The 18,133-nt window shown below is 46.4% G+C and overlaps 1 protein-coding gene across 1 annotated transcript in view; it reads left to right on the forward strand.

Moving 5' to 3' along the window:
- Positions 1-18,133, forward strand: part of PKP2 (plakophilin 2) — a 76,079-nt gene that overhangs the window by 37,017 nt on the left and 20,929 nt on the right. The window contains exons 5-6 of the mRNA XM_034779919.1: positions 393-600; positions 11,449-11,626. Of these exons, the coding sequence (XP_034635810.1) occupies positions 393-600; positions 11,449-11,626 (386 nt within the window). The remainder of the gene's footprint in view (positions 1-392; positions 601-11,448; positions 11,627-18,133) is intronic.

An 18,133-nucleotide genomic window follows, 5' to 3' on the forward strand; every position in this document is an offset into this window, starting at 1 on the left:
CCAAAAACATTTTCAAAACAAAGTGTTTTGACATTTCTTTTCTAAACGACCTATTTGGTTTTGAAATGTCATTTCATTAGATCCAAACAAAAAAAAATTTGGTTTTTCATTTCAATAGGAAAACCTGAAAAAAATTACTTTCCGTTAAAAACTAACCAATTTTTTTCCAGCTTTTCAGTTCCGCCACTGAACCAAAAACTCAGTTATTCACTCAGCTCTAGTTACAGTCCTGGCCGGTTCACTGCCCTAACTTTTAACAATCAGAGCTTCATATCATTCAGCCTACTGTTAGACCTAAGCAAATGAAAAAGCTCACAGAAGCTATATTTGAGAAGGCATTTTTTCCCCCGGTAGCTAAACAATGAAAACACTTCTTTGGTTTCCTTTCCCAGGTTTATTTACTTGGTGGCATTCCCAAGCTTCTACAGCTTCTGAAAACGCAGAATGAGGACGTTCTGCAGGTGGCATGTGGAGCTTTGAGGAACTTGGTGTATGAGGACAATGACAACAAACTAGAAGTGTGTGAGCGGAACGGGATCCCAGTCCTACTCCGTGTACTCAGACAAACCAAGGATGTGGAAACTAAAAAGCAGATAACAGGTAATACCTGCAGAGTATTTGCATGCACGTTTGCAGTGCTCTACATAGTGCACAAGCTTGCTGTAATATGTGTTTGTTTATTTAGCTGGATGATCGATGGGTCAAACATAACCGGGAGAGGAACAAGGATTTAAAGGGACATTGTCAGCTAGTTAGGGCTCCTGTCCTCAGCCAAACCCTAAAGTCTTGATTCAAGGCCAGTTTGTTCTCCTAGGGAGGAATAGCCACATAGGAGCCAGGAAACTGCAATTTCCCTTCTCTAATCTTCTGACTCCTTACACTGGAGGAGCACAATGGCCTACAACTCCGGAGAAGAAAGTCGGGGGCCCTTTCAGACACATGCTGCTCTGAGAAATCCACTAGGGTCAGAGGGCCACTGGTACTGATGCCATGTATCTCTGCAGCAGCTCTGGCCCCCTGCACCTCTGCCCTGACCTCCTGACAGCTTGACTCCAGTTTGTGAGAAAATGTAAGTCGTCATTTCACACAGAGAAATAGATCACTCTGTGAGCGTTGCCTGTTGGCTCTGCAGCACCCAGTCAGTGGACAAATGCTCTCCCCAATACTTCTCTATGGCAGTTGTGTACAAACTAGAAAATAAGCAATCAGGGAGCCATGTTAATGTTCTTTAATGCACAAAGGAAAAACTTGTCTGTGTTTTTTCACAAATGGAGAAAGACAAAATGGGGAGACGGAAGGAATTTTATGTTAAGATATTTTTACTCTCAAACAATAGGAAAGTAAAAATATTGATTGAATTGAAAAGCTATTAAATTAATAGCATTTGAAGATGTCTTTTTAAGTGTTTGAAATATTGTGCTTCCTAAGGACTGGAAATGAATCCTCGTGTTATCACCTGTCTTGGCCCAGCAGTGCAGCCACGACACCATTAAAATGCATGAGAGTTCCTCACATGCAGCAACTGCAAAATCAGGTCCCTCAGGTCTTTTCATATGCAGCATGTTCTCTCTGTGTATAGTGGTGCATTTACACTGGGAATGTTCACTCCTTCCATCACCATTGGTCCAATCCCAGCGTGAGAAGACCTGGTGGTAAAAATACCTGTGCTATGTGGATACTGGTAGTTCCATCATTCCTGTCATCAAAGGAGCTGCACTAGTGCTTGGGCAAAGGCAAGAGAAGTGGTAGTGTAGGCCAAGATATTTGTGACTATTACTCTGTTTTAACTTCTCAATATAAAATTCAGATTCATCAATTCTGCAGTTACAGCTACCACTGAACATGAGTGTTGATATTAATGAGTTGGAGAATATCTGTCTGGAAAATGTTTAAGTACTAATACACAGTGTGTGGCAGTTTGCATAAAGCAGGATGTTCTCAGATGTTCTCAACTCCCATAGACTGCTTTATTCTGAACCCAGATGGGCAGGGCCGGCGCAACCCATTAGGCGACCTAGGCGGTCACCAGCGCTACAATTTGGGGGGCGGCAACCGTGGCGGTATTGTGGCGGCGGGACCTTCCGCCGCCTCTGTGGGGGCGGCATTTCGAGGCGGGATCTTCCGCCGCCTAGGGCGGCAGAAAAGCTGGCGGCGCTCCTGCAGATGGGGCAGCCCTCTCACATCAATTTCATTGAGTGGGTGATGCTTCCAGTTTGAGGTTCACCCACTAGTTTTGTGACTTCAACTGTGAATGCCATTGGCCTCCTCTGAGGGCTAATGGAATATCATCATGACTGTGTAACGTAATCACAATGGCAATATACTTTAAGGGGGAGGTCTTAGTGTAGAATCCCATGCCAGAGGTTCCCACCTTTTAACATGACACCCCAGTCTGTTTTTTCACACCATATCTTATATTAATTACTTGTTAATTTATGACTGCAAATTAGTCAATGGAAAAAAACCCAGAGTTATTCCTATAATTATCCTGCCGTCAGAGCTATGTGAATGTCTTGTTAACTTGTCATAGTTCAGGAAAGTTTTGGAGCTTGGCAGTGCCAGACTTAACTCCTGTAAAAGTGAGAGACTTACATCCTAGAATCTCTCATAGCCTAGAGCCTATGATTTTCCTTAATGATGTTGTATAAGACCAGGGCAGGAAAGAAGCACATAGGAAGCACAGCACCAGAATTCTGTATCTGAGGGAAAGAATGTAAACTTGAGGAAACTGCTAGCCTTTAAAGAGTATTAGTTAGCTATTCCCTCTGTGAAGAGGGTCAAGAAGTCTTTGATCAAAAATTCTTTGTGTGATATTTATTCTCCACCAAATGACAGAAAGATTATCTAATTTTCATATACATGAGCAGTGCATCCTGACCTTAGAAGCTCAACTTCAAGGTCACTGATTTAGTTAGTGGCAGGACTGTTAATGTAGATTTAATTGGCTAAAACTAAGCCAGTTCTGACAAGACTAAAATTTATCTCTCAGTTCCTAATATGCTGGGAGACTACCTCCAGTGTGTGTGTGTGACACACACACACACACACACACACACACACACACACACACACACACACACACACACACCCAGGGCAATGGAGTTCCCCTAAAGAAGAGTGACTCCAACTATATGCCTCTGGAGTATGTAGCCTATAGGTATTGGCTAGGTAAGGCATAGATATAAGGTAAAATATAGGTATAAATTAAGACTGTACAGGCCCCCAAGTCTGTAAGACAATAGCTTAGCATAAGGCCTATAAAGCCTTAGCAGAAGTGACCCTAAGTCACAAGGTATCATAAGATAAACAACTATGACTAGATGGCTGAAAGGTAACCGCAAAATATCAATTGATGCTAGTTTAGATATTTTAAGATAAGAACATCAGTAGATGTTCCGCATGAAAAGTGCCATGGCAACCAATTGACATATATGCTAATAGGTTAGTACATTAATTACTTTAATCTTATCAGAAGACAGGACCCCAGCGTTATCACGGTAGGAAGTTTAGATATGCACAGAGGAGGCCAGGCATCCTTATGAATATTCATGGTGGCCACAGAACTGTATATCAGGGCTGACTACGGCCTACGCCATTGGGATCTTAGAATGCCAGGGATAGGATAACCACTATTTTAGACTGCCTGTCTCACCAGTTTTAGGGTCTCTGCTAAGGATGGTGTGAATGTATGGAGTATCAGATGCTAGACATAGTGACTGTCTTGTATTATCTCTATCTACTTTGCTGGGTTGGAGTGTTTGTACTTTTGCTAACTGTACTAATAAAAATATTACAAGGATAGCAAGGTGTGACGGGGACACTCACCTCTTGTGAGTGCCTCCTGTCAGCTGGGTGTGATGCTGCAAGCTCTCCTTCCCCAGGTATATGTACCCTGTTGGTTGTTGACCTTACTAGGTGGGTCTTCAGTGGCACAGCCCTCCAGCCAAGTCACACAGTCTAAAATGAAAGCTCCCCTTCGGGGGTAGCAAAGAGGTCTGCCCTCACCAGGGTCTTCGGTCCTGTTAATGCCTGCCCTTCCCTTGAATATCATACAAGAAGATCCGGAGGACCTTGAAAACTGGAGAAATAGAAATGAGATGAAACTTAATACTGCAAAGTGTAAGGTCATGAATTTAGGGACCAACAACAAGATTTTTTTTCTATAACCTGGGAACATATCAGTTGAAAGTGACAGAGGAGAAGAAAGATTGGGTGTATTGGTTGATCACAGGATGACTATGAACCACCAATGTGATGCGGCCATGAAAAAGGCTAATGCGGTCCTAGGATGCATCAGGCAAAGTATTTCTAGTAGAGAGAGGGAAGTGTTAGTACCATTATACAAGGCAGTGGTGAGACCTCATCTGGAATACTGTATGAGTTCTGGTCTCCCATGTTTAAGAAAGATGAATTCATACTGGAGCAGGTGCAGAGAAGGGCTACTAGGATGGTCCGAGGAATGGAAAACCTACATTATGAGAGGAGACTCCAGGAGCTTGGCTTGTTTAGCCTAACCAAAGGAAGGCTGTGGGGAGATATGATTGCTCTCTATAAATACATTAGAGGGATAAACACCAGGAAGAGAAGGAAGTTATTTAAGCTATACACCAATGTCGATACAAGAACAAATGGATCTAAACTGGCCATCAACAAGTTTAGGTTTGAAATTAGATGAAGGTCTCTAACCATCGGAGGAGTGAAGTTCTGGAACAACCTTCCAAAGGAAGCAGTCGGGGCAAAAAACCTAACTGGCTTCAAGACTGAGCTTGATAAGTTTATGGAAGGGATGTTATGATGAGACTGCCTGCAATGGCATGTGGCAGATCTGTGCCTGCTATTAGCAAATACCCCGATGACAAGAGATGGAGCACTAGATGGGGAGCGCTCTGAGTTACTACAGAGAATTCTTCTCCAGGTGTCTGGCTGGTGGGTCTTGCCAACATGCTCAGGGTTTAACTGATCGCCATATTTGGGGCTGGGAAGGAATTTTTCCCCAGGTCAGATTGGCAAGACCCTGAGGGGGGGTTCGTCTTCCTCTGCAGCATGGGGCATGGGTTGCTTGCAGGTTTAAACTAGAGTAAATGGGGGATTCTCTGTAATTTGAAGTCTTTAAACCATGATTTGAGGACTCCAGTGACCTCAGCCAGAGGTTATGGGTCTATTACAGGAGTGGGTGGGTGTGGTTCTGTGGCTTGCAATGTGCAGGAGGTCAGACTAGATGATCGTGATGGTCTCTTCTGGCTTTAAAGTCTGAGACAGAACACCTTTCCTAAGGGTAATTATCTCCCTTGTGCACAGTGGGGCTCTTGTAATAACTCCTGAACTACAGAGAGTTAATAGGCTTCTCTAATTAATCCATATAATACTAGACCAGGTAACAAGTAGCAAACTGCAAATGGGTGGCATGGACTGACACATAAGGTAAGGAAATATCATACTATGTGTGATGTAAATTATGCTGTGAAACACTGTGGTGATGTATGCTGCTTACAGCAAGCGCTACCTTCTGCCACGTTCTCTGTGAATCCCAGCAGAGGGTGAGAGGAGGAAGCCATGTCAGCCCCAGATCCCTAAGTGGCCCCCTCAAGGACTGAACTCACAACCCTGGGTTTAGCAGACCAATGCTCAAACCACTGAGTTATCCCTCCCCTCATTGAACCAGTGTGTTTTATCCAGATGTGGCAAACAAGTGCAGCGTTCCCTGCGGCATTTTCTGTGTATCTCCAGCCTAGTCACAGAAAGGTGAAGTGACTTCCTCAGAGTCACACTGGAAGTCATGGAGTTGTTAGCTTCATAACTGCATTGTAACTATTAAAGAAAGGAAAAACTTAGATTTTGCCCCCAGTTTAACATGCAAACCAATTAAGATATTTGAATTAGATTCTTTTTAGGCAGGGAAGGAAGTTGCAAATTACTTGTAGAAGCGTATGTCTGGTTGGGAGAGTGGAGGAGCTGAGAGAAATGCCACCCACCTGCCTCAATGGGTGGGGGAACTTGATGGGACCAGTGGCGAGGGGACCCAGACTCAGCAGCAAAGGAGGAGACACTCGCTGAGGGACGCTAGGTAGCCCTTCCCTTCCTGGGAGCCTCTGCCACCCATTGGCCAGTGGCGGGAAGCATTCACCAGCTCCCAAGATTTAACCTGGTGCAGGGGCTATGTGGAGCCTCTTTTGGCTCCATTCCAGCAACCCTCCCGTACCCACCCTGAACTAGGAATGGGAACCCGGCATGACCGCTGCTGCTGGCCTAGCCAATTGCCCATTTGGGGGCCAGGAAGGAATTTTTTCCTCTCATGGGCCAATTGGCCATGGATCAGAGAGTTATTTGCCTTCCTCTCGGCACCTTCAAGCCACAGTGGGTTAAGTAGGAATGCACTTAGTACCTAACTCAGGTACTTGGGTTGAGTTGTTAATTCGTCGCAGCTTGCGGTCAGGTTCCAGTGCAGTTAAAAGGATAAATGAACGGTTCCCAGAGGTGAAAGACCTGGGATTTTGGTGATGGGCCGTGGGCTCATGTGATAGGGTGAGACCTTGCGGCGTTTGTGGGCTAGGGTCAGATTTTGTGGCCATCGCGGTCCCCACCCTGCTGCACTGCACCTTCCAGGACCGGCTCTAAGCACCAGCAAACAAGCTTTGGGCAGCACAATTTCAGGGGCAGTATTCTGGGTGCTCTCAGAGGTGGGGTTTTGTTGGGGGGGGGGGGGTTGGTTTTTTTTTTTTGCTTCGGCAGTTGCGCTTTCGGAGGTGTGTATGGTTTTTTTGTTTTTTTTTGTTTTTTGCTTGGGGCGGCAAAAAACCCGACCCTGGCACCCTCTGTCCCCTTCTCCATAGGTGCTGAGTTTCTAATCTGCTGGGAGGAGGGAGGGACTCCCCACCCAGGCCCTACCCCCACTCCACCCCTTCCCCCAAAGCCCTCATCCCTGCCCTGCTTCTTCCCACCCCCACCCCCGCTCTTCCCTCCCCACCCAGTTCTTCCCCCAAGCATGCTGCGCTCTCCCTCCCAGCGCCTCCTGATGCCACAAAGCAGCTGATCTGCGGCAGGCAGTAGGCGCTGGGAGGGAGGCAGGGTGCTGATCACTGGGGCCTGCCAGCATGCAGGAGCTGCTGGGGGGGAGAGGGAGGTTCTGGTAGGGGGCGGCTGGTGGGTGCTCTGCACCCACCATTTATTTCCTGTGAGTGCTTCAGCCCTGGAACACCCACGGAGTAGGCGCCTATGCCTCTCGCAGTTGGGAGGATGCTAGGATTCGGAGAGAGCTGAGTCCTGAGGGGATGGCAGTGGGGCGGGTAGGCTGAGGAGAGCCCATCCCACATTATGGGTTATACGGTAAGGAGCCCTGTAACCCCTGCACTGGAGCCAATTAAATGCCTGCTAGTGGAGAGTCTGGGTGATGGGCGGGTAGCAACTCTCCTGTGTGCAAAAGTTAAATAAAAGTTGCGGCCTACTGCTTAATTCCATGCATGGGACTGTCCTCATTTCACCGCCGTGTCTGCATGAAACAGCATATTTGTTGATTATGTAGAGAGTTCAGTGGGAAACAGAAAGTAGAACACCCAGAACAAGAAAAATCAGCTTTTGAAGGTGAGCCAGGTAAGCCTGCAGGGGAGTGTCTAACCTCTTGATCTTGTTATTGTGCAACATTCATCTAAGAAATGAAAGTTTCTCCTGCAGGCAGGATTACAGCACAGACAGGCTGAGCTGTCATAGAAAGAAATAATAATTTAAAAGGAAAACCCTCCCATCTTGCACGAATCAGCTCTCTAAGGGAAGAAACATATGCCACTGCTAGCATACTGACAGGTTTCAGAGTGGTATCTGTGTTAGTCTGTATCAGCAAAAAAAACGAGGAGTCCTTGTGGCACCTTAGAGACTAACACATTTATTTGGGCATAAGCTTTCGTGGGCTAAAACCCACTTCATCGGAGTGATGCATCTGATGAAGTGGGTTTTAGCCCACAAAAGCTTATGCCCAAATAAATGTGTTAGTCTCTAAGGTGCCACAAGGACTCCTCATTGCTTTTACTAGCATACCGTGTAGCATATCTGAAGGTAAAGGCCCTGATCCTGCAAACGTTTCTGCATGTGAGTAACTTGATTCATGCCTATAGTCTCAGTGGGATTGCTCACATGGGTAAAATTAAGCATGTGTGGGAGTGTTTGCAGTATCAGCAACATTTTAAATAATATTTTGGCATCTGTGAGTCTTCTATTCGAGGTGCATCTATTTTTTTTCTCATTTTTCTATAACACCAGTGTTCCTGTGACAAATTGATATATGTTGTTTTGTTACATGAATTTTGTTTTACATAAGCCAGTTCACAGCATATTCTACTTGGACACTCCCATTTTACTTCCTATTTACTGCACTGATGTTTGTTTGTTTGTTTGTTTTAGTGTTTCATTTTTCCTAGAAGGAAGTTCTTGTAATACACAGGTGTGGCAGCATTCCCAACATTTGAGTGGGGTTTTTTCCCACTGTTGGCAATTATTGTAATTAAAACATATGTTGTATCTAGGTATTATAAAGGAAATGTTATCCATGAGCTGCTGAGAGGAACATCAGCCCTGCACTGTGCTGCTTTTTTAAAGGATGAGGTTTATGAAAGTCAGAGCAGCAAGCTGGAAAAACAATCGTTCTCTTGGTAGTTCAGAGCAGCAGTTTACATATTTCTCTCAGAAAAGTACCTTTAAAATTCTTGGCTTAGTCTGTTAGTTTTTCCCCTACACTATTCTAACTAGTTAAAACTAGCTATGTAGACTGTGAACATACACAGTATACAGCACCTCTTCCTAAGCGTTCCTTTGGTTGGCTGGTTGGAAGATAACAGAATTCCAGACATTACTATGTTTCACTCCTGTGAGGAATTCTGCTGTTAAATGTGGAAGAAATTTGGTAACAGGAATCTCTCATCTTGGTATCTGCAATGTATGATGGTGATGTGCAAAATATTCTGTAGTGAAGTATTGTTGGTGAGCTAAAATTCCACCCACTGACCAGGAAGGAGGGAGGGGAGTGGGTATGACAAAGGTGGTCAGGGGATTTGCTGATTCAGAGCATCCCATTGTGACCTCCACCAAGGGGTACCAAGCGGAACTTCAAAATGCCCATACCTGCATGACCTCAAAGGTATACTGCCTCCCTGCCTCTAGAAAGAAAATAAAAGTAAGAAAAGGTGAGATTTTTGGAGGGCAGCCTTAATGGCCCCACCCTCCAAAAAGAAAGAATTTACTGTCTCATACCATCTCCTGTGTCACACCCACCTCCATCTTCAGTTTGGGATTTTTTTGTCAAACTGCCTACATCTAGCTTTCTTTGAGTACCTGCCAATGGTAAAGAAAATGCAATGACAGTCATAATTATACAGTGGTACCTATTCACAGACCCACATGTTCCAGACAGGTAGTTCTCTTTGCATTTCAGGCTACTGCTTCCACTGCTGCTCCTAGAAAATGAAAGGCAATACATTCAAAGGGCCATATACTCACTATAATCCACCCATTGAAGTCAATGGGAGTTGTGAGTGCAGATGTTAGGAGACTTAGGATAAGTTTCTCAGGTGACATGAATGGACCTAGTACTTCATAGCTCTGTTGATATCATTGGAGCTATGCCAATTTACACCGGCAGTTCCTTTATCTATGTACAGAAAACAGAACTAATCACATTCTCAGTACCTTCGCTCCCTTTTCTTCTCCATTTCCCTCAAGAGTAGATACGTGAATGAGTAGTTACCTAGAACACCTACTCATTGTTCCCTTCTGGGCTTTGAAACCCCACCATGTGGTTCAGATCCTTCTGTCTTTATCCTTTGACATTGTGCGTATACTATGTTACAATAGCTCCATCGTGGGGGAAGGGAGCTCTCACTCATTTGATCTGTGTGTTTAGTTACATTATGGAACTTTTTTTTTTTTTTTTTTAAAGAACCACCTTTTTATGGTAGCTAAAATGTATATCGAGAGAGAGCAAGGAAAGTGAATAAAAAAACTCATCAACTCTGAGCGGAAACTCAGACACATGCAGTCACTTCTGTTACCATTGTAGGCCCCTGGGCACTTCTTACCTGCTTGTGCAGGTACAGTAAATGCCAAATGGAGTTCTTTGATCATTGTTCCTCACTAGCTGCCTGTCTCCTGATTTTTGGCATTGCTTTTCATTAATTGGTCACTGCTGCATAGGCGAGAAGTTCTTCTATACTTGGTTGATACTATAGAGTTGTCCTTTTAAAGGAAAAAGACTGTGTTGTATTTAAGGACAAAACCTTAGCCTGTGGTCTTCAATTAAAATGGTTTGAAGTCCTTTGTGAGGGACTTTCAGTATTAAAAGCTATGGCTTGTAAGCATAGTAAGATCAACAGTGCAGTACTTGTCCAGTAAACCAGTATTACATGAACTATTAAACATCTGACTTTCTCAGTTAAAATTCCTGTTTAAATTTAAACATATGCAGTAAAATACCATATATCAGTGGTTCTCAAACTTTTTTTTCGCTGACCACTTCAAAATTGCTGAGGGTCTCGGCGGACCACTTAATGATCTTTCCAAATGTTGTTTGTACCGTGAGCGAACTATTGTAAAGCACTTCGGATAAAAGCACTATATTAAAAAAAAACTTAATAATAATTAACGTTTTTTGTTCTACAAATAAAAGCACGCAACTCATATTTAATATCAGTAGTCTTATCTTTCTAATGCGATGATGTGCCCTCTCTGCCCCACCGCAGCAGCCCCCGAGCTGGGGCTGGGAAGGAGGCGGATCTCTCCCTCTCTCCCCCACTGCAGCAGCCCCCGAGCTAGGGCTGGGAAGGAGGGACGTTTCTCCCCAGCAGCCGCAGCCCTAGAGCTAGGAAAAGTCACCTCTTTCTCTGGCAGCCGCTGCCATGCACATCCCAAATTCCCTCCATTCCCTCTTCTCACCCCACTGCCCCCTCACACCCACCCCCTATTCCCCCCCCAGGCCACCAGCTCACTTTACATGTGAGTCTTCTCCAGGGTCCAGGCACCTAATTAGTGGAGCCACACCTGCATAACTCCACTAATTAGGTGGGTGGCCCTTCATTCTCTCGTGTGCAGCCGCCCAGGTGTGCACCTTAGAGGGAACTATCCGCGGACCACCTGAATGGAGCTGGCAGACCACGGGTGGTCCGCGGACCACAGTTTGAGAACCTCTGCCATAAATCACTGTGCCTTTCCTTCTGTGCATGATACACTGCCATGCTTCTCAGCCTGCCAACACTGGGAATTCGTGATATTGGTTCCATCACATTGATGCTTTAGGTCTAATATAACTGAGGATAGCAGGGATTGAGTCTTCTTTTAAAAGTTATCAAATTTTCACCTCTGATCCAAAGCCCACTGAAGTCAATGTGCATCATTAATTACAGTGGGTTTTGGATTAGACCTTGTAAATTGAGTTCTTGTTGCCATTCTAATTTATTTTGGCTATTGTAGGTTTGCTGTGGAACTTGTCCTCCAATGACCAGCTGAAGACCCTGCTGATCAGAGACACCCTGGAGCCACTGACAGAGACCATTCTTATCCCCTACTCTGGTTGGCCAGATAGAGATTACCCAAAATCAACTATTGTATCTGACCCTGATATCTTCTACAATGCCACAGGATGCCTGAGGTGAGTTCTCCATCTACAAATACCCTAAATGCCACTGATGATAAAGCTGGGTTGAACACTCTTTACATGCTTCCAAGCACAGAGGGGAATGTCTTGTTTTCAGGCTGACGTGTAGGTCGGATTTTGAAATGCCAACCTAGTACATATCTGAACTGAACAGCTGCTGTTCAGTATCCTAAAAACAACTTTATTTATAAAGTTCCTACAACCCTCTCCAAGGAGTGCAGCTAAAACATTCCAGGAAAAATAACCAGTAATCAAGGACCCAGTTATGCAAGCCTTATTTCTGCAAATAGTCGCATTGAAATCAAGGGGAAGGCTCATGTAAGCAGGAACTGTGGCTGTGGCTTGCAGGATTGGGCCCTAAATGTACATTATAATATTAATGGTCTTTTAAAAAATCGCACCTTTATAAAGTCTGTGCAGGAGACGGGAGAGTCATTTAGTCCAATACAAGGGAAGACAGTCATTTAAAAAAAAAAAAAAAGGGTGGGGGAATACTTTTCCGGTCAGTTTTGTAAAGTGTAGAGGGATGGGTGGAGCTGAGTATCCAGCTTTCCAAACCGAGGGGCCGTTGCAGCAAAGTTCTCTCACCTACTGATCTAAACTGTGGCTGATGAAAGGTAGTGGTTGTCTCCACAGGGAAGAGATGTCAGAGCACATGTACCTCATCCACAAAAGTACTGCCTGTGACCCAGCTGTCGCATCACTTGCAGAATCCATGCCTGTTTAATTTTGTTCCGTACAATTGATAGGAACAGTGAAGTTCTCATTCAAATACCTAGTAGCTGGCCCTTTGGCAGTCTCACAAAAACATGTCTGCCCTTTTGCTCCCTCCCTCCCATACACACCCAAAATACTTAACATACTCACACTCCACTTTGGGTATTTGTCAGTACCTCTGGACAGCTGGGTGGGTTTAGGATTGCAATAAATGAAGCATTATTATTTAAAAAGTAATATTGAAATGCTCAGTGATGCATGTGGAGAATAATAGTTAGACCAATAAGTTTGTTTAGTTATTTTTTATTGTGCTAGAATGAAACATTGTTATGGAAAGTACTTACAAATTATAGTAAGTATCCTCAGTACGTACATACAAAGAAACCTGTCTTAAGCATTCATGTGACTGATATATCAATTCCTTGATTAGAATGTGGCCTTCTAATAAAGATGAAGCAGAGCTGTATTGTGTACATGTATAGCTACTTTGGGGTGGTTTCTTAAGATATTATCAAACGAGGCAGAAGGCTGCCTGGTATATTGATTTACTATAGTGGGGATATTCTGAAATTCTGGGTTCACTGACCACTCACAGGCAAGACTTCAGCAATGTGGTCACATTTATAATTAATGAAGCTGAGCATATTGTAAAACAATGGCTTGTGCAGCCTCTGGAGAGGAGGTTCCAGGTACATGAACAATTCAAGTGCTTCTGTGGTAAGTCTGTGACACTGGGATCAATCCCATGCAGAATTTGCTCCTCTGCCTTCCCAGCTGTTGTAATAGTGCTGTGAAGCTGTGATGTAGCAAGGGGAAGGACATCAGATACACAGCTGCATTATTTATGGTCCTCGAGCTGACCAAAATATTTCTATCCCATGCTGCTGTACTGCATCTGCTTGAGTGAGACTGGATTCCAGAGGTCCCCACACACCTAGCCCACTGAAAAGAATCACCATCGGTAACCATTTAATTTGTGAACTCAGCAATAAGGCATTTAGGTTCTGATTCAGCACTAAATAAAAAGGGTCTTTCCATGGACTTTAAGGAGTCTGGATCATTGAATAACCAGATGAGTAATTTACAAACTATTCACCCTGGAATTGTAAAACAGACACTATTCAGTTATAGTAATTTTATACCAAACATGTATTTACTTTCTTATTCACTGATAAGTGTTGTGCCACTGGCTTTTTACTTGTTATTGAGAGCATGGATGAGATGCAAAATTAATCCATGGAAAGCCTAAGGTGTGTCAGAACTGGAAATTAAAACTGGACAGTCAGTGAACACAGTTGAATTCCACTCTGTCCTTTCTGTCTGCAGGGTGTTTTTCTTTAAATGTGATACACTGAGACACATCTTAGTGGTAGAGACTTTAAAGAAATGTTCCTTTGTCTTTAATTGGAAATAATCAGATTGCTGCTTTGTAGATTTCCCTTGGGATACTAAGAGGTGGTCATTAGAGAATATATTTAATTTGTAAGCTCTTCTTTGGAGCCCCTCCCATGTTATCCCAGGACTGCACAAACATTACTGAATATATCTTCACAGCAGCCCATTAGGTAGGGAAATACTATCTCCACTTTACAAAAGAGGAGTCTGAGGCATAGAGATTAAGTAATGTGACATGCCTGTGGTCACACAGGAAGACAACAGAAGAGCCAGGAGTTGCCCCTAGACTTCCTGATTCCCAGGCCAGTATCTTAATCACAAGACTCATTTCTATCAGCAGTGAAAGGAAGTCTCTACATTTTACCTGCAAAATCCACTTTAATTATTTATCTCCTCAAGTTAGTTTTGATTTTGCAGCATCAGCAGCATGACAGTGTTGTCCTAAAAACTTTGAGGCGGTTTTCTAAAGGCAACTTCTAGTTTCCTGGGAATGACACAGAAGTGGTGGGCACTGCATTTTTTGTTTGTGTTTGTTTTTAAATGAAAGTCTAGGTAGCTGCACTGCCCCTTCCTCCCTTTGAATCTGAACAGTATCCACTGAATGCTCATTAACTTCACTGGGCATTGAATCTGCCCCTGAAACCTGAACATGCTCACCAAGGGAATGGCTATTTTTATTTCTACTCATTCAGCATCTAAAACATACTAACATTTATATTATGGAAGCACCTCTAGGCCCCAACTGAGACTGAGGTTCTATTGTGCAAACACATAGTAAGGGATAGTCACTGGCCTGAGAACCTTACAGACTGAATAGACAAAACAGACAAAGGGTGAAGGGGACACACAGATGAGAATTGCCCAATATCACATAGAAGGTGAGGAGCGGAGCTGGGAAGAGAACCAGTGTCTCTAGTTTCCAAGTCCATAGCCATAGGACTTTACACCATGGCAACTTTTATATGTTGATATCTCTGTAACTGATTTAGTTAAACCATTGCAAAAGGCTAGGTGGACACTTATTTCTGTTTAAACTTATTTCAGTTTAGTTAGCTTAAATCAGCTTCTAATCAGACTAACTGGCAAACAGGGCCGGCTCTAGGTTTTTTGCTGCCCCAAGCAAAAAAAATTTTGGCTGCCCCCTGGGCTCCTCACCGGACCCCCCTGCTGCCCCCAGCCCTGGGCTCTCTTCCCCCTCACCTGCACCCTCCTGCCGCCGCAGCCCTGGGTCACTGGTAACTCGCTCCCACAGCAGGTCATTCAGCAGGAATTTTAGATGTGCACAGAACACAGACAGGATTGGTTCCCATATGCAGGGCCGGCCTTAGCAAGAGTGGGGCCCGATTCCTGGGGGCAGGGCTTGCCAGCAGCAAGCCCCGCCCCCAGGAATCGGGCCCCGCTCAGGCTGGGGTCGCGGGGTTTGGGTCCGGGCCGGAGCCACTGGGGCCGGGGCCAGGCCGGAGTCGCTTGGCCCAGGGCCCGAGCCAGAGCCGCCGGGGCTCGGGCTGGGGCCGCTCGGGCCAGGGCCCGAGCCGGGCCGGGGCCGCTCGGCCGGGGCCGGAGCCGTGGGGCCCGAGCCGGGCCGGGGCCTAAGCCAGAGGTGTTCAGGCCGCGGCCGGGCCAGCGCCCCAGGGCCCGAGCCGGGACTGGGGGTGCTCGGCAGGAACTGGGGCCGCTGTCCCGGGGTCCGTGCCGGGCTGGAGCCAGAGACGCCGGGGCCGCTCGGCCATGGCCGGACTGGGCCACACCGCGCCTCCCAGGAGCTCTCCTCGCGCCCCCCCCTTACCTGTTGCTGCTGCCGCCGCCTGCCCCTTTTCAGACTTCCCGCGAACATCTGATTCGGGGGAAGCAGGGGAGGGGGAGGAACGGGGGCAGAGCATTCAGGGGAGGGGGATGAGGGGGACGTGAGCTGGGGGCGGAGTGGACAGCTGCGGGGCCCTCTTAGGTGCGGGGCCCAATTCAGCCGAATCGGCTGAATCGGCTTAAAGCCGGCCCTGCCCATATGGTTACAGAACTGCAGTAAAGTGGAACAATTTTCAGCTTGTGTGACTGGAGGATATCTGGACGCATATTATAAGACTGTCCTACATAAATGAGGAAAAGTTGAGGTGCCTTTATTATTCTTTTGTTCCTCTCTTTCTTTCTATGGGGAATTTGCCAATGCAATATCACTGTCTTCCTTTTAAACAAACAAACAAAAAAGGCAATGGCTGTTGACAATAGCAATTCCAGTCCTAATAACCACTGGGAAGCATTTCTTGCTCAATTTTATCCTACTTTTTCTACAGCAAGTTACAGTGGATCAGTATATTTGATTTGGGAGAAATGAAGTAACAGCTGCCCAAACTGAGCTTGAGCACTCCTGAATTTTGAGGTGTTCAGCAGCTGCCTTCCAGATTTGGGCGGGGGAGGGGGCTGTGGCTCTGCGGGGGAGCACGGCAGCATGTATGCAGCAGTGTGTCTGGCACTGCGTGGAGCCAGACACGCTGGTCTGAGTGGCACGGTAAAGGGGCTGGGGAGTTGGATGGGGCGGAGGTTCGGGGGGGGGCAGTCGGGGCAGGGAGAAGGGAGGGTTAGATGAGTCAGGGGTTGGGGGAGCAGTCAGGGGACAGGCAGCGGTTGGATAGGCATGGGAGTCCCGGGGGGTTGTCAGGGGACAGGTAGGGGGTGGGATTCTAGGGGGGAAGTCTCAGGAGGGGGCAGTTGGGGACAAGGAAAAGGGAGGCTTAGATAGGGGGTGGGATCCTGGGGGGCAGTTAGGGGCAGGGGTCCCGGGAGGGGGTGATCAGGGGACAGGGAGCAGGGGGGTTGGATGGGTTGGGGTTTCTGTGGGGGGCAGTCATAGGGAGTGGATAGGAGCAAGGTGGGCTACCCTCCCTCCCCGTGGAGTGTCCTATTTTTTTTAATGTTAAAATATGGTATCCCTCCATTCACTGCAGCATGAGGTCTCAGCTACGTCCCTCCCTCCCCCTCTTTCCTGTTGGTAGTGGTAAAGGGAATGCTGGGAAATGTAGTTTTTTCCCTGCTCGAGGGCTGGCTCTATAGGCAGGGAGCTAACCAAGGAACTACAGCTCCCAGGGCCCCCTGTTGGGTCTCAGCTCCCATGCTGGATCCCTGCTGCCCCTGCAAATGGGCTGCCCCAAGCACGTGCTTGCTTTGCTGGTGCCTAGAGCCGCCCCTGCTGGCAAAAGCCACTCTTAAACCAAAGTACAAGTGTCCACACAGCTTTTTGCACCAGTTTAAATGAATTGGTTATAAAATCAAACCTTTAGTTAAAGCAGTGCAACTTTCTTATGGTGAGTAGCCACTGGGCTCTGCACCACATTATGACTTCAGCAGGACCAGCTCCAGCCTTTTTGCTGCCCCAAGCGGCGAAGCGGGGGGGGAACAAAAAAAGATAAAGCCGTGATCGGCGGCACTTCAGCGGCTTCGTAATTCGGCGGCGGGTCCTTCACTCTGAGGGGACTGAGGGACCCGCTGCCGAATTGCCGCCGAGGACCTGGACGTGCCGCCACTTCCCATTGGCCGCCCCAAGCACCTGCTTCCTTTGCTGGTGCCTGGAACCGATCCTGGACTTCAGACAGGTGCACTACACTTGCAAGAGCTAAACACAAGTGTGAGCACAGGAGATTTTTGTTTTTGCTAACAAGTCCAAGAAGATGTATAGTAGATCAACTATTGCAATTAATTATAAGTCAATTATATGAGCAAAGTAACCTGGCTGTAGTTTTGGACATGCCTCAGTGAAGTCCGTAGAGCTGAATGTGAAACTTCTAGCCTGAGAAGCTGTTCTGTTTCAGCTTGCAGATGTGTGTTTTGTTAACAAATTCTCTTTGGTTTTGGCATACAGATCTCCTTTAGTGGAGTAGTTGTGTATTCTCCCTTGTCAAACATCATGATTTTACAGCACACACGCAGTGCTGGTTATACCAGACACATGTTCAACAGTGAAGATTCTGTTCCTGTAGGAGCACTGCAAGGCCACAGATATCCTAATAGGGTTACCATACGTCCTCTTTTTCCCGGACATGTCCGGCTTTTCGGCACTCAAACCCCCGTCCGGGGGGAATTGCCAAAAAGCAGAACATGTCCGGGAAAATGGCGGCTCTGTTTAAGAGCCGGGCTGCCCGAGAGCTACCGGCTTCGGGCAGCCCCGTGCCTCCAGACCCTGCGCCGCCGGAGCCCGGGAGGGGAAGTGCCCGGCTGGGGGTGCAGGGTCTGGAGGCACGGGGCTGCCCGAAGCCGGTAGCTCTCGGGCAGCCCGGCTCTTAAACAGAGCCGCCATTTTCCCGGACATGTTCTGCTTTTTGGCAATTCCCCCCGGACGGGGGTTTGAGTGCCGAAAAGCCGGACATGTCCGGGAAAAAGAGGACGTATGGTAACCCTATT

Source organism: Trachemys scripta, chromosome 1 (genome assembly GCF_013100865.1).
Source record: "Trachemys scripta elegans isolate TJP31775 chromosome 1, CAS_Tse_1.0, whole genome shotgun sequence".
NCBI classification, from domain to species: Eukaryota; Metazoa; Chordata; order Testudines; family Emydidae; genus Trachemys; species Trachemys scripta.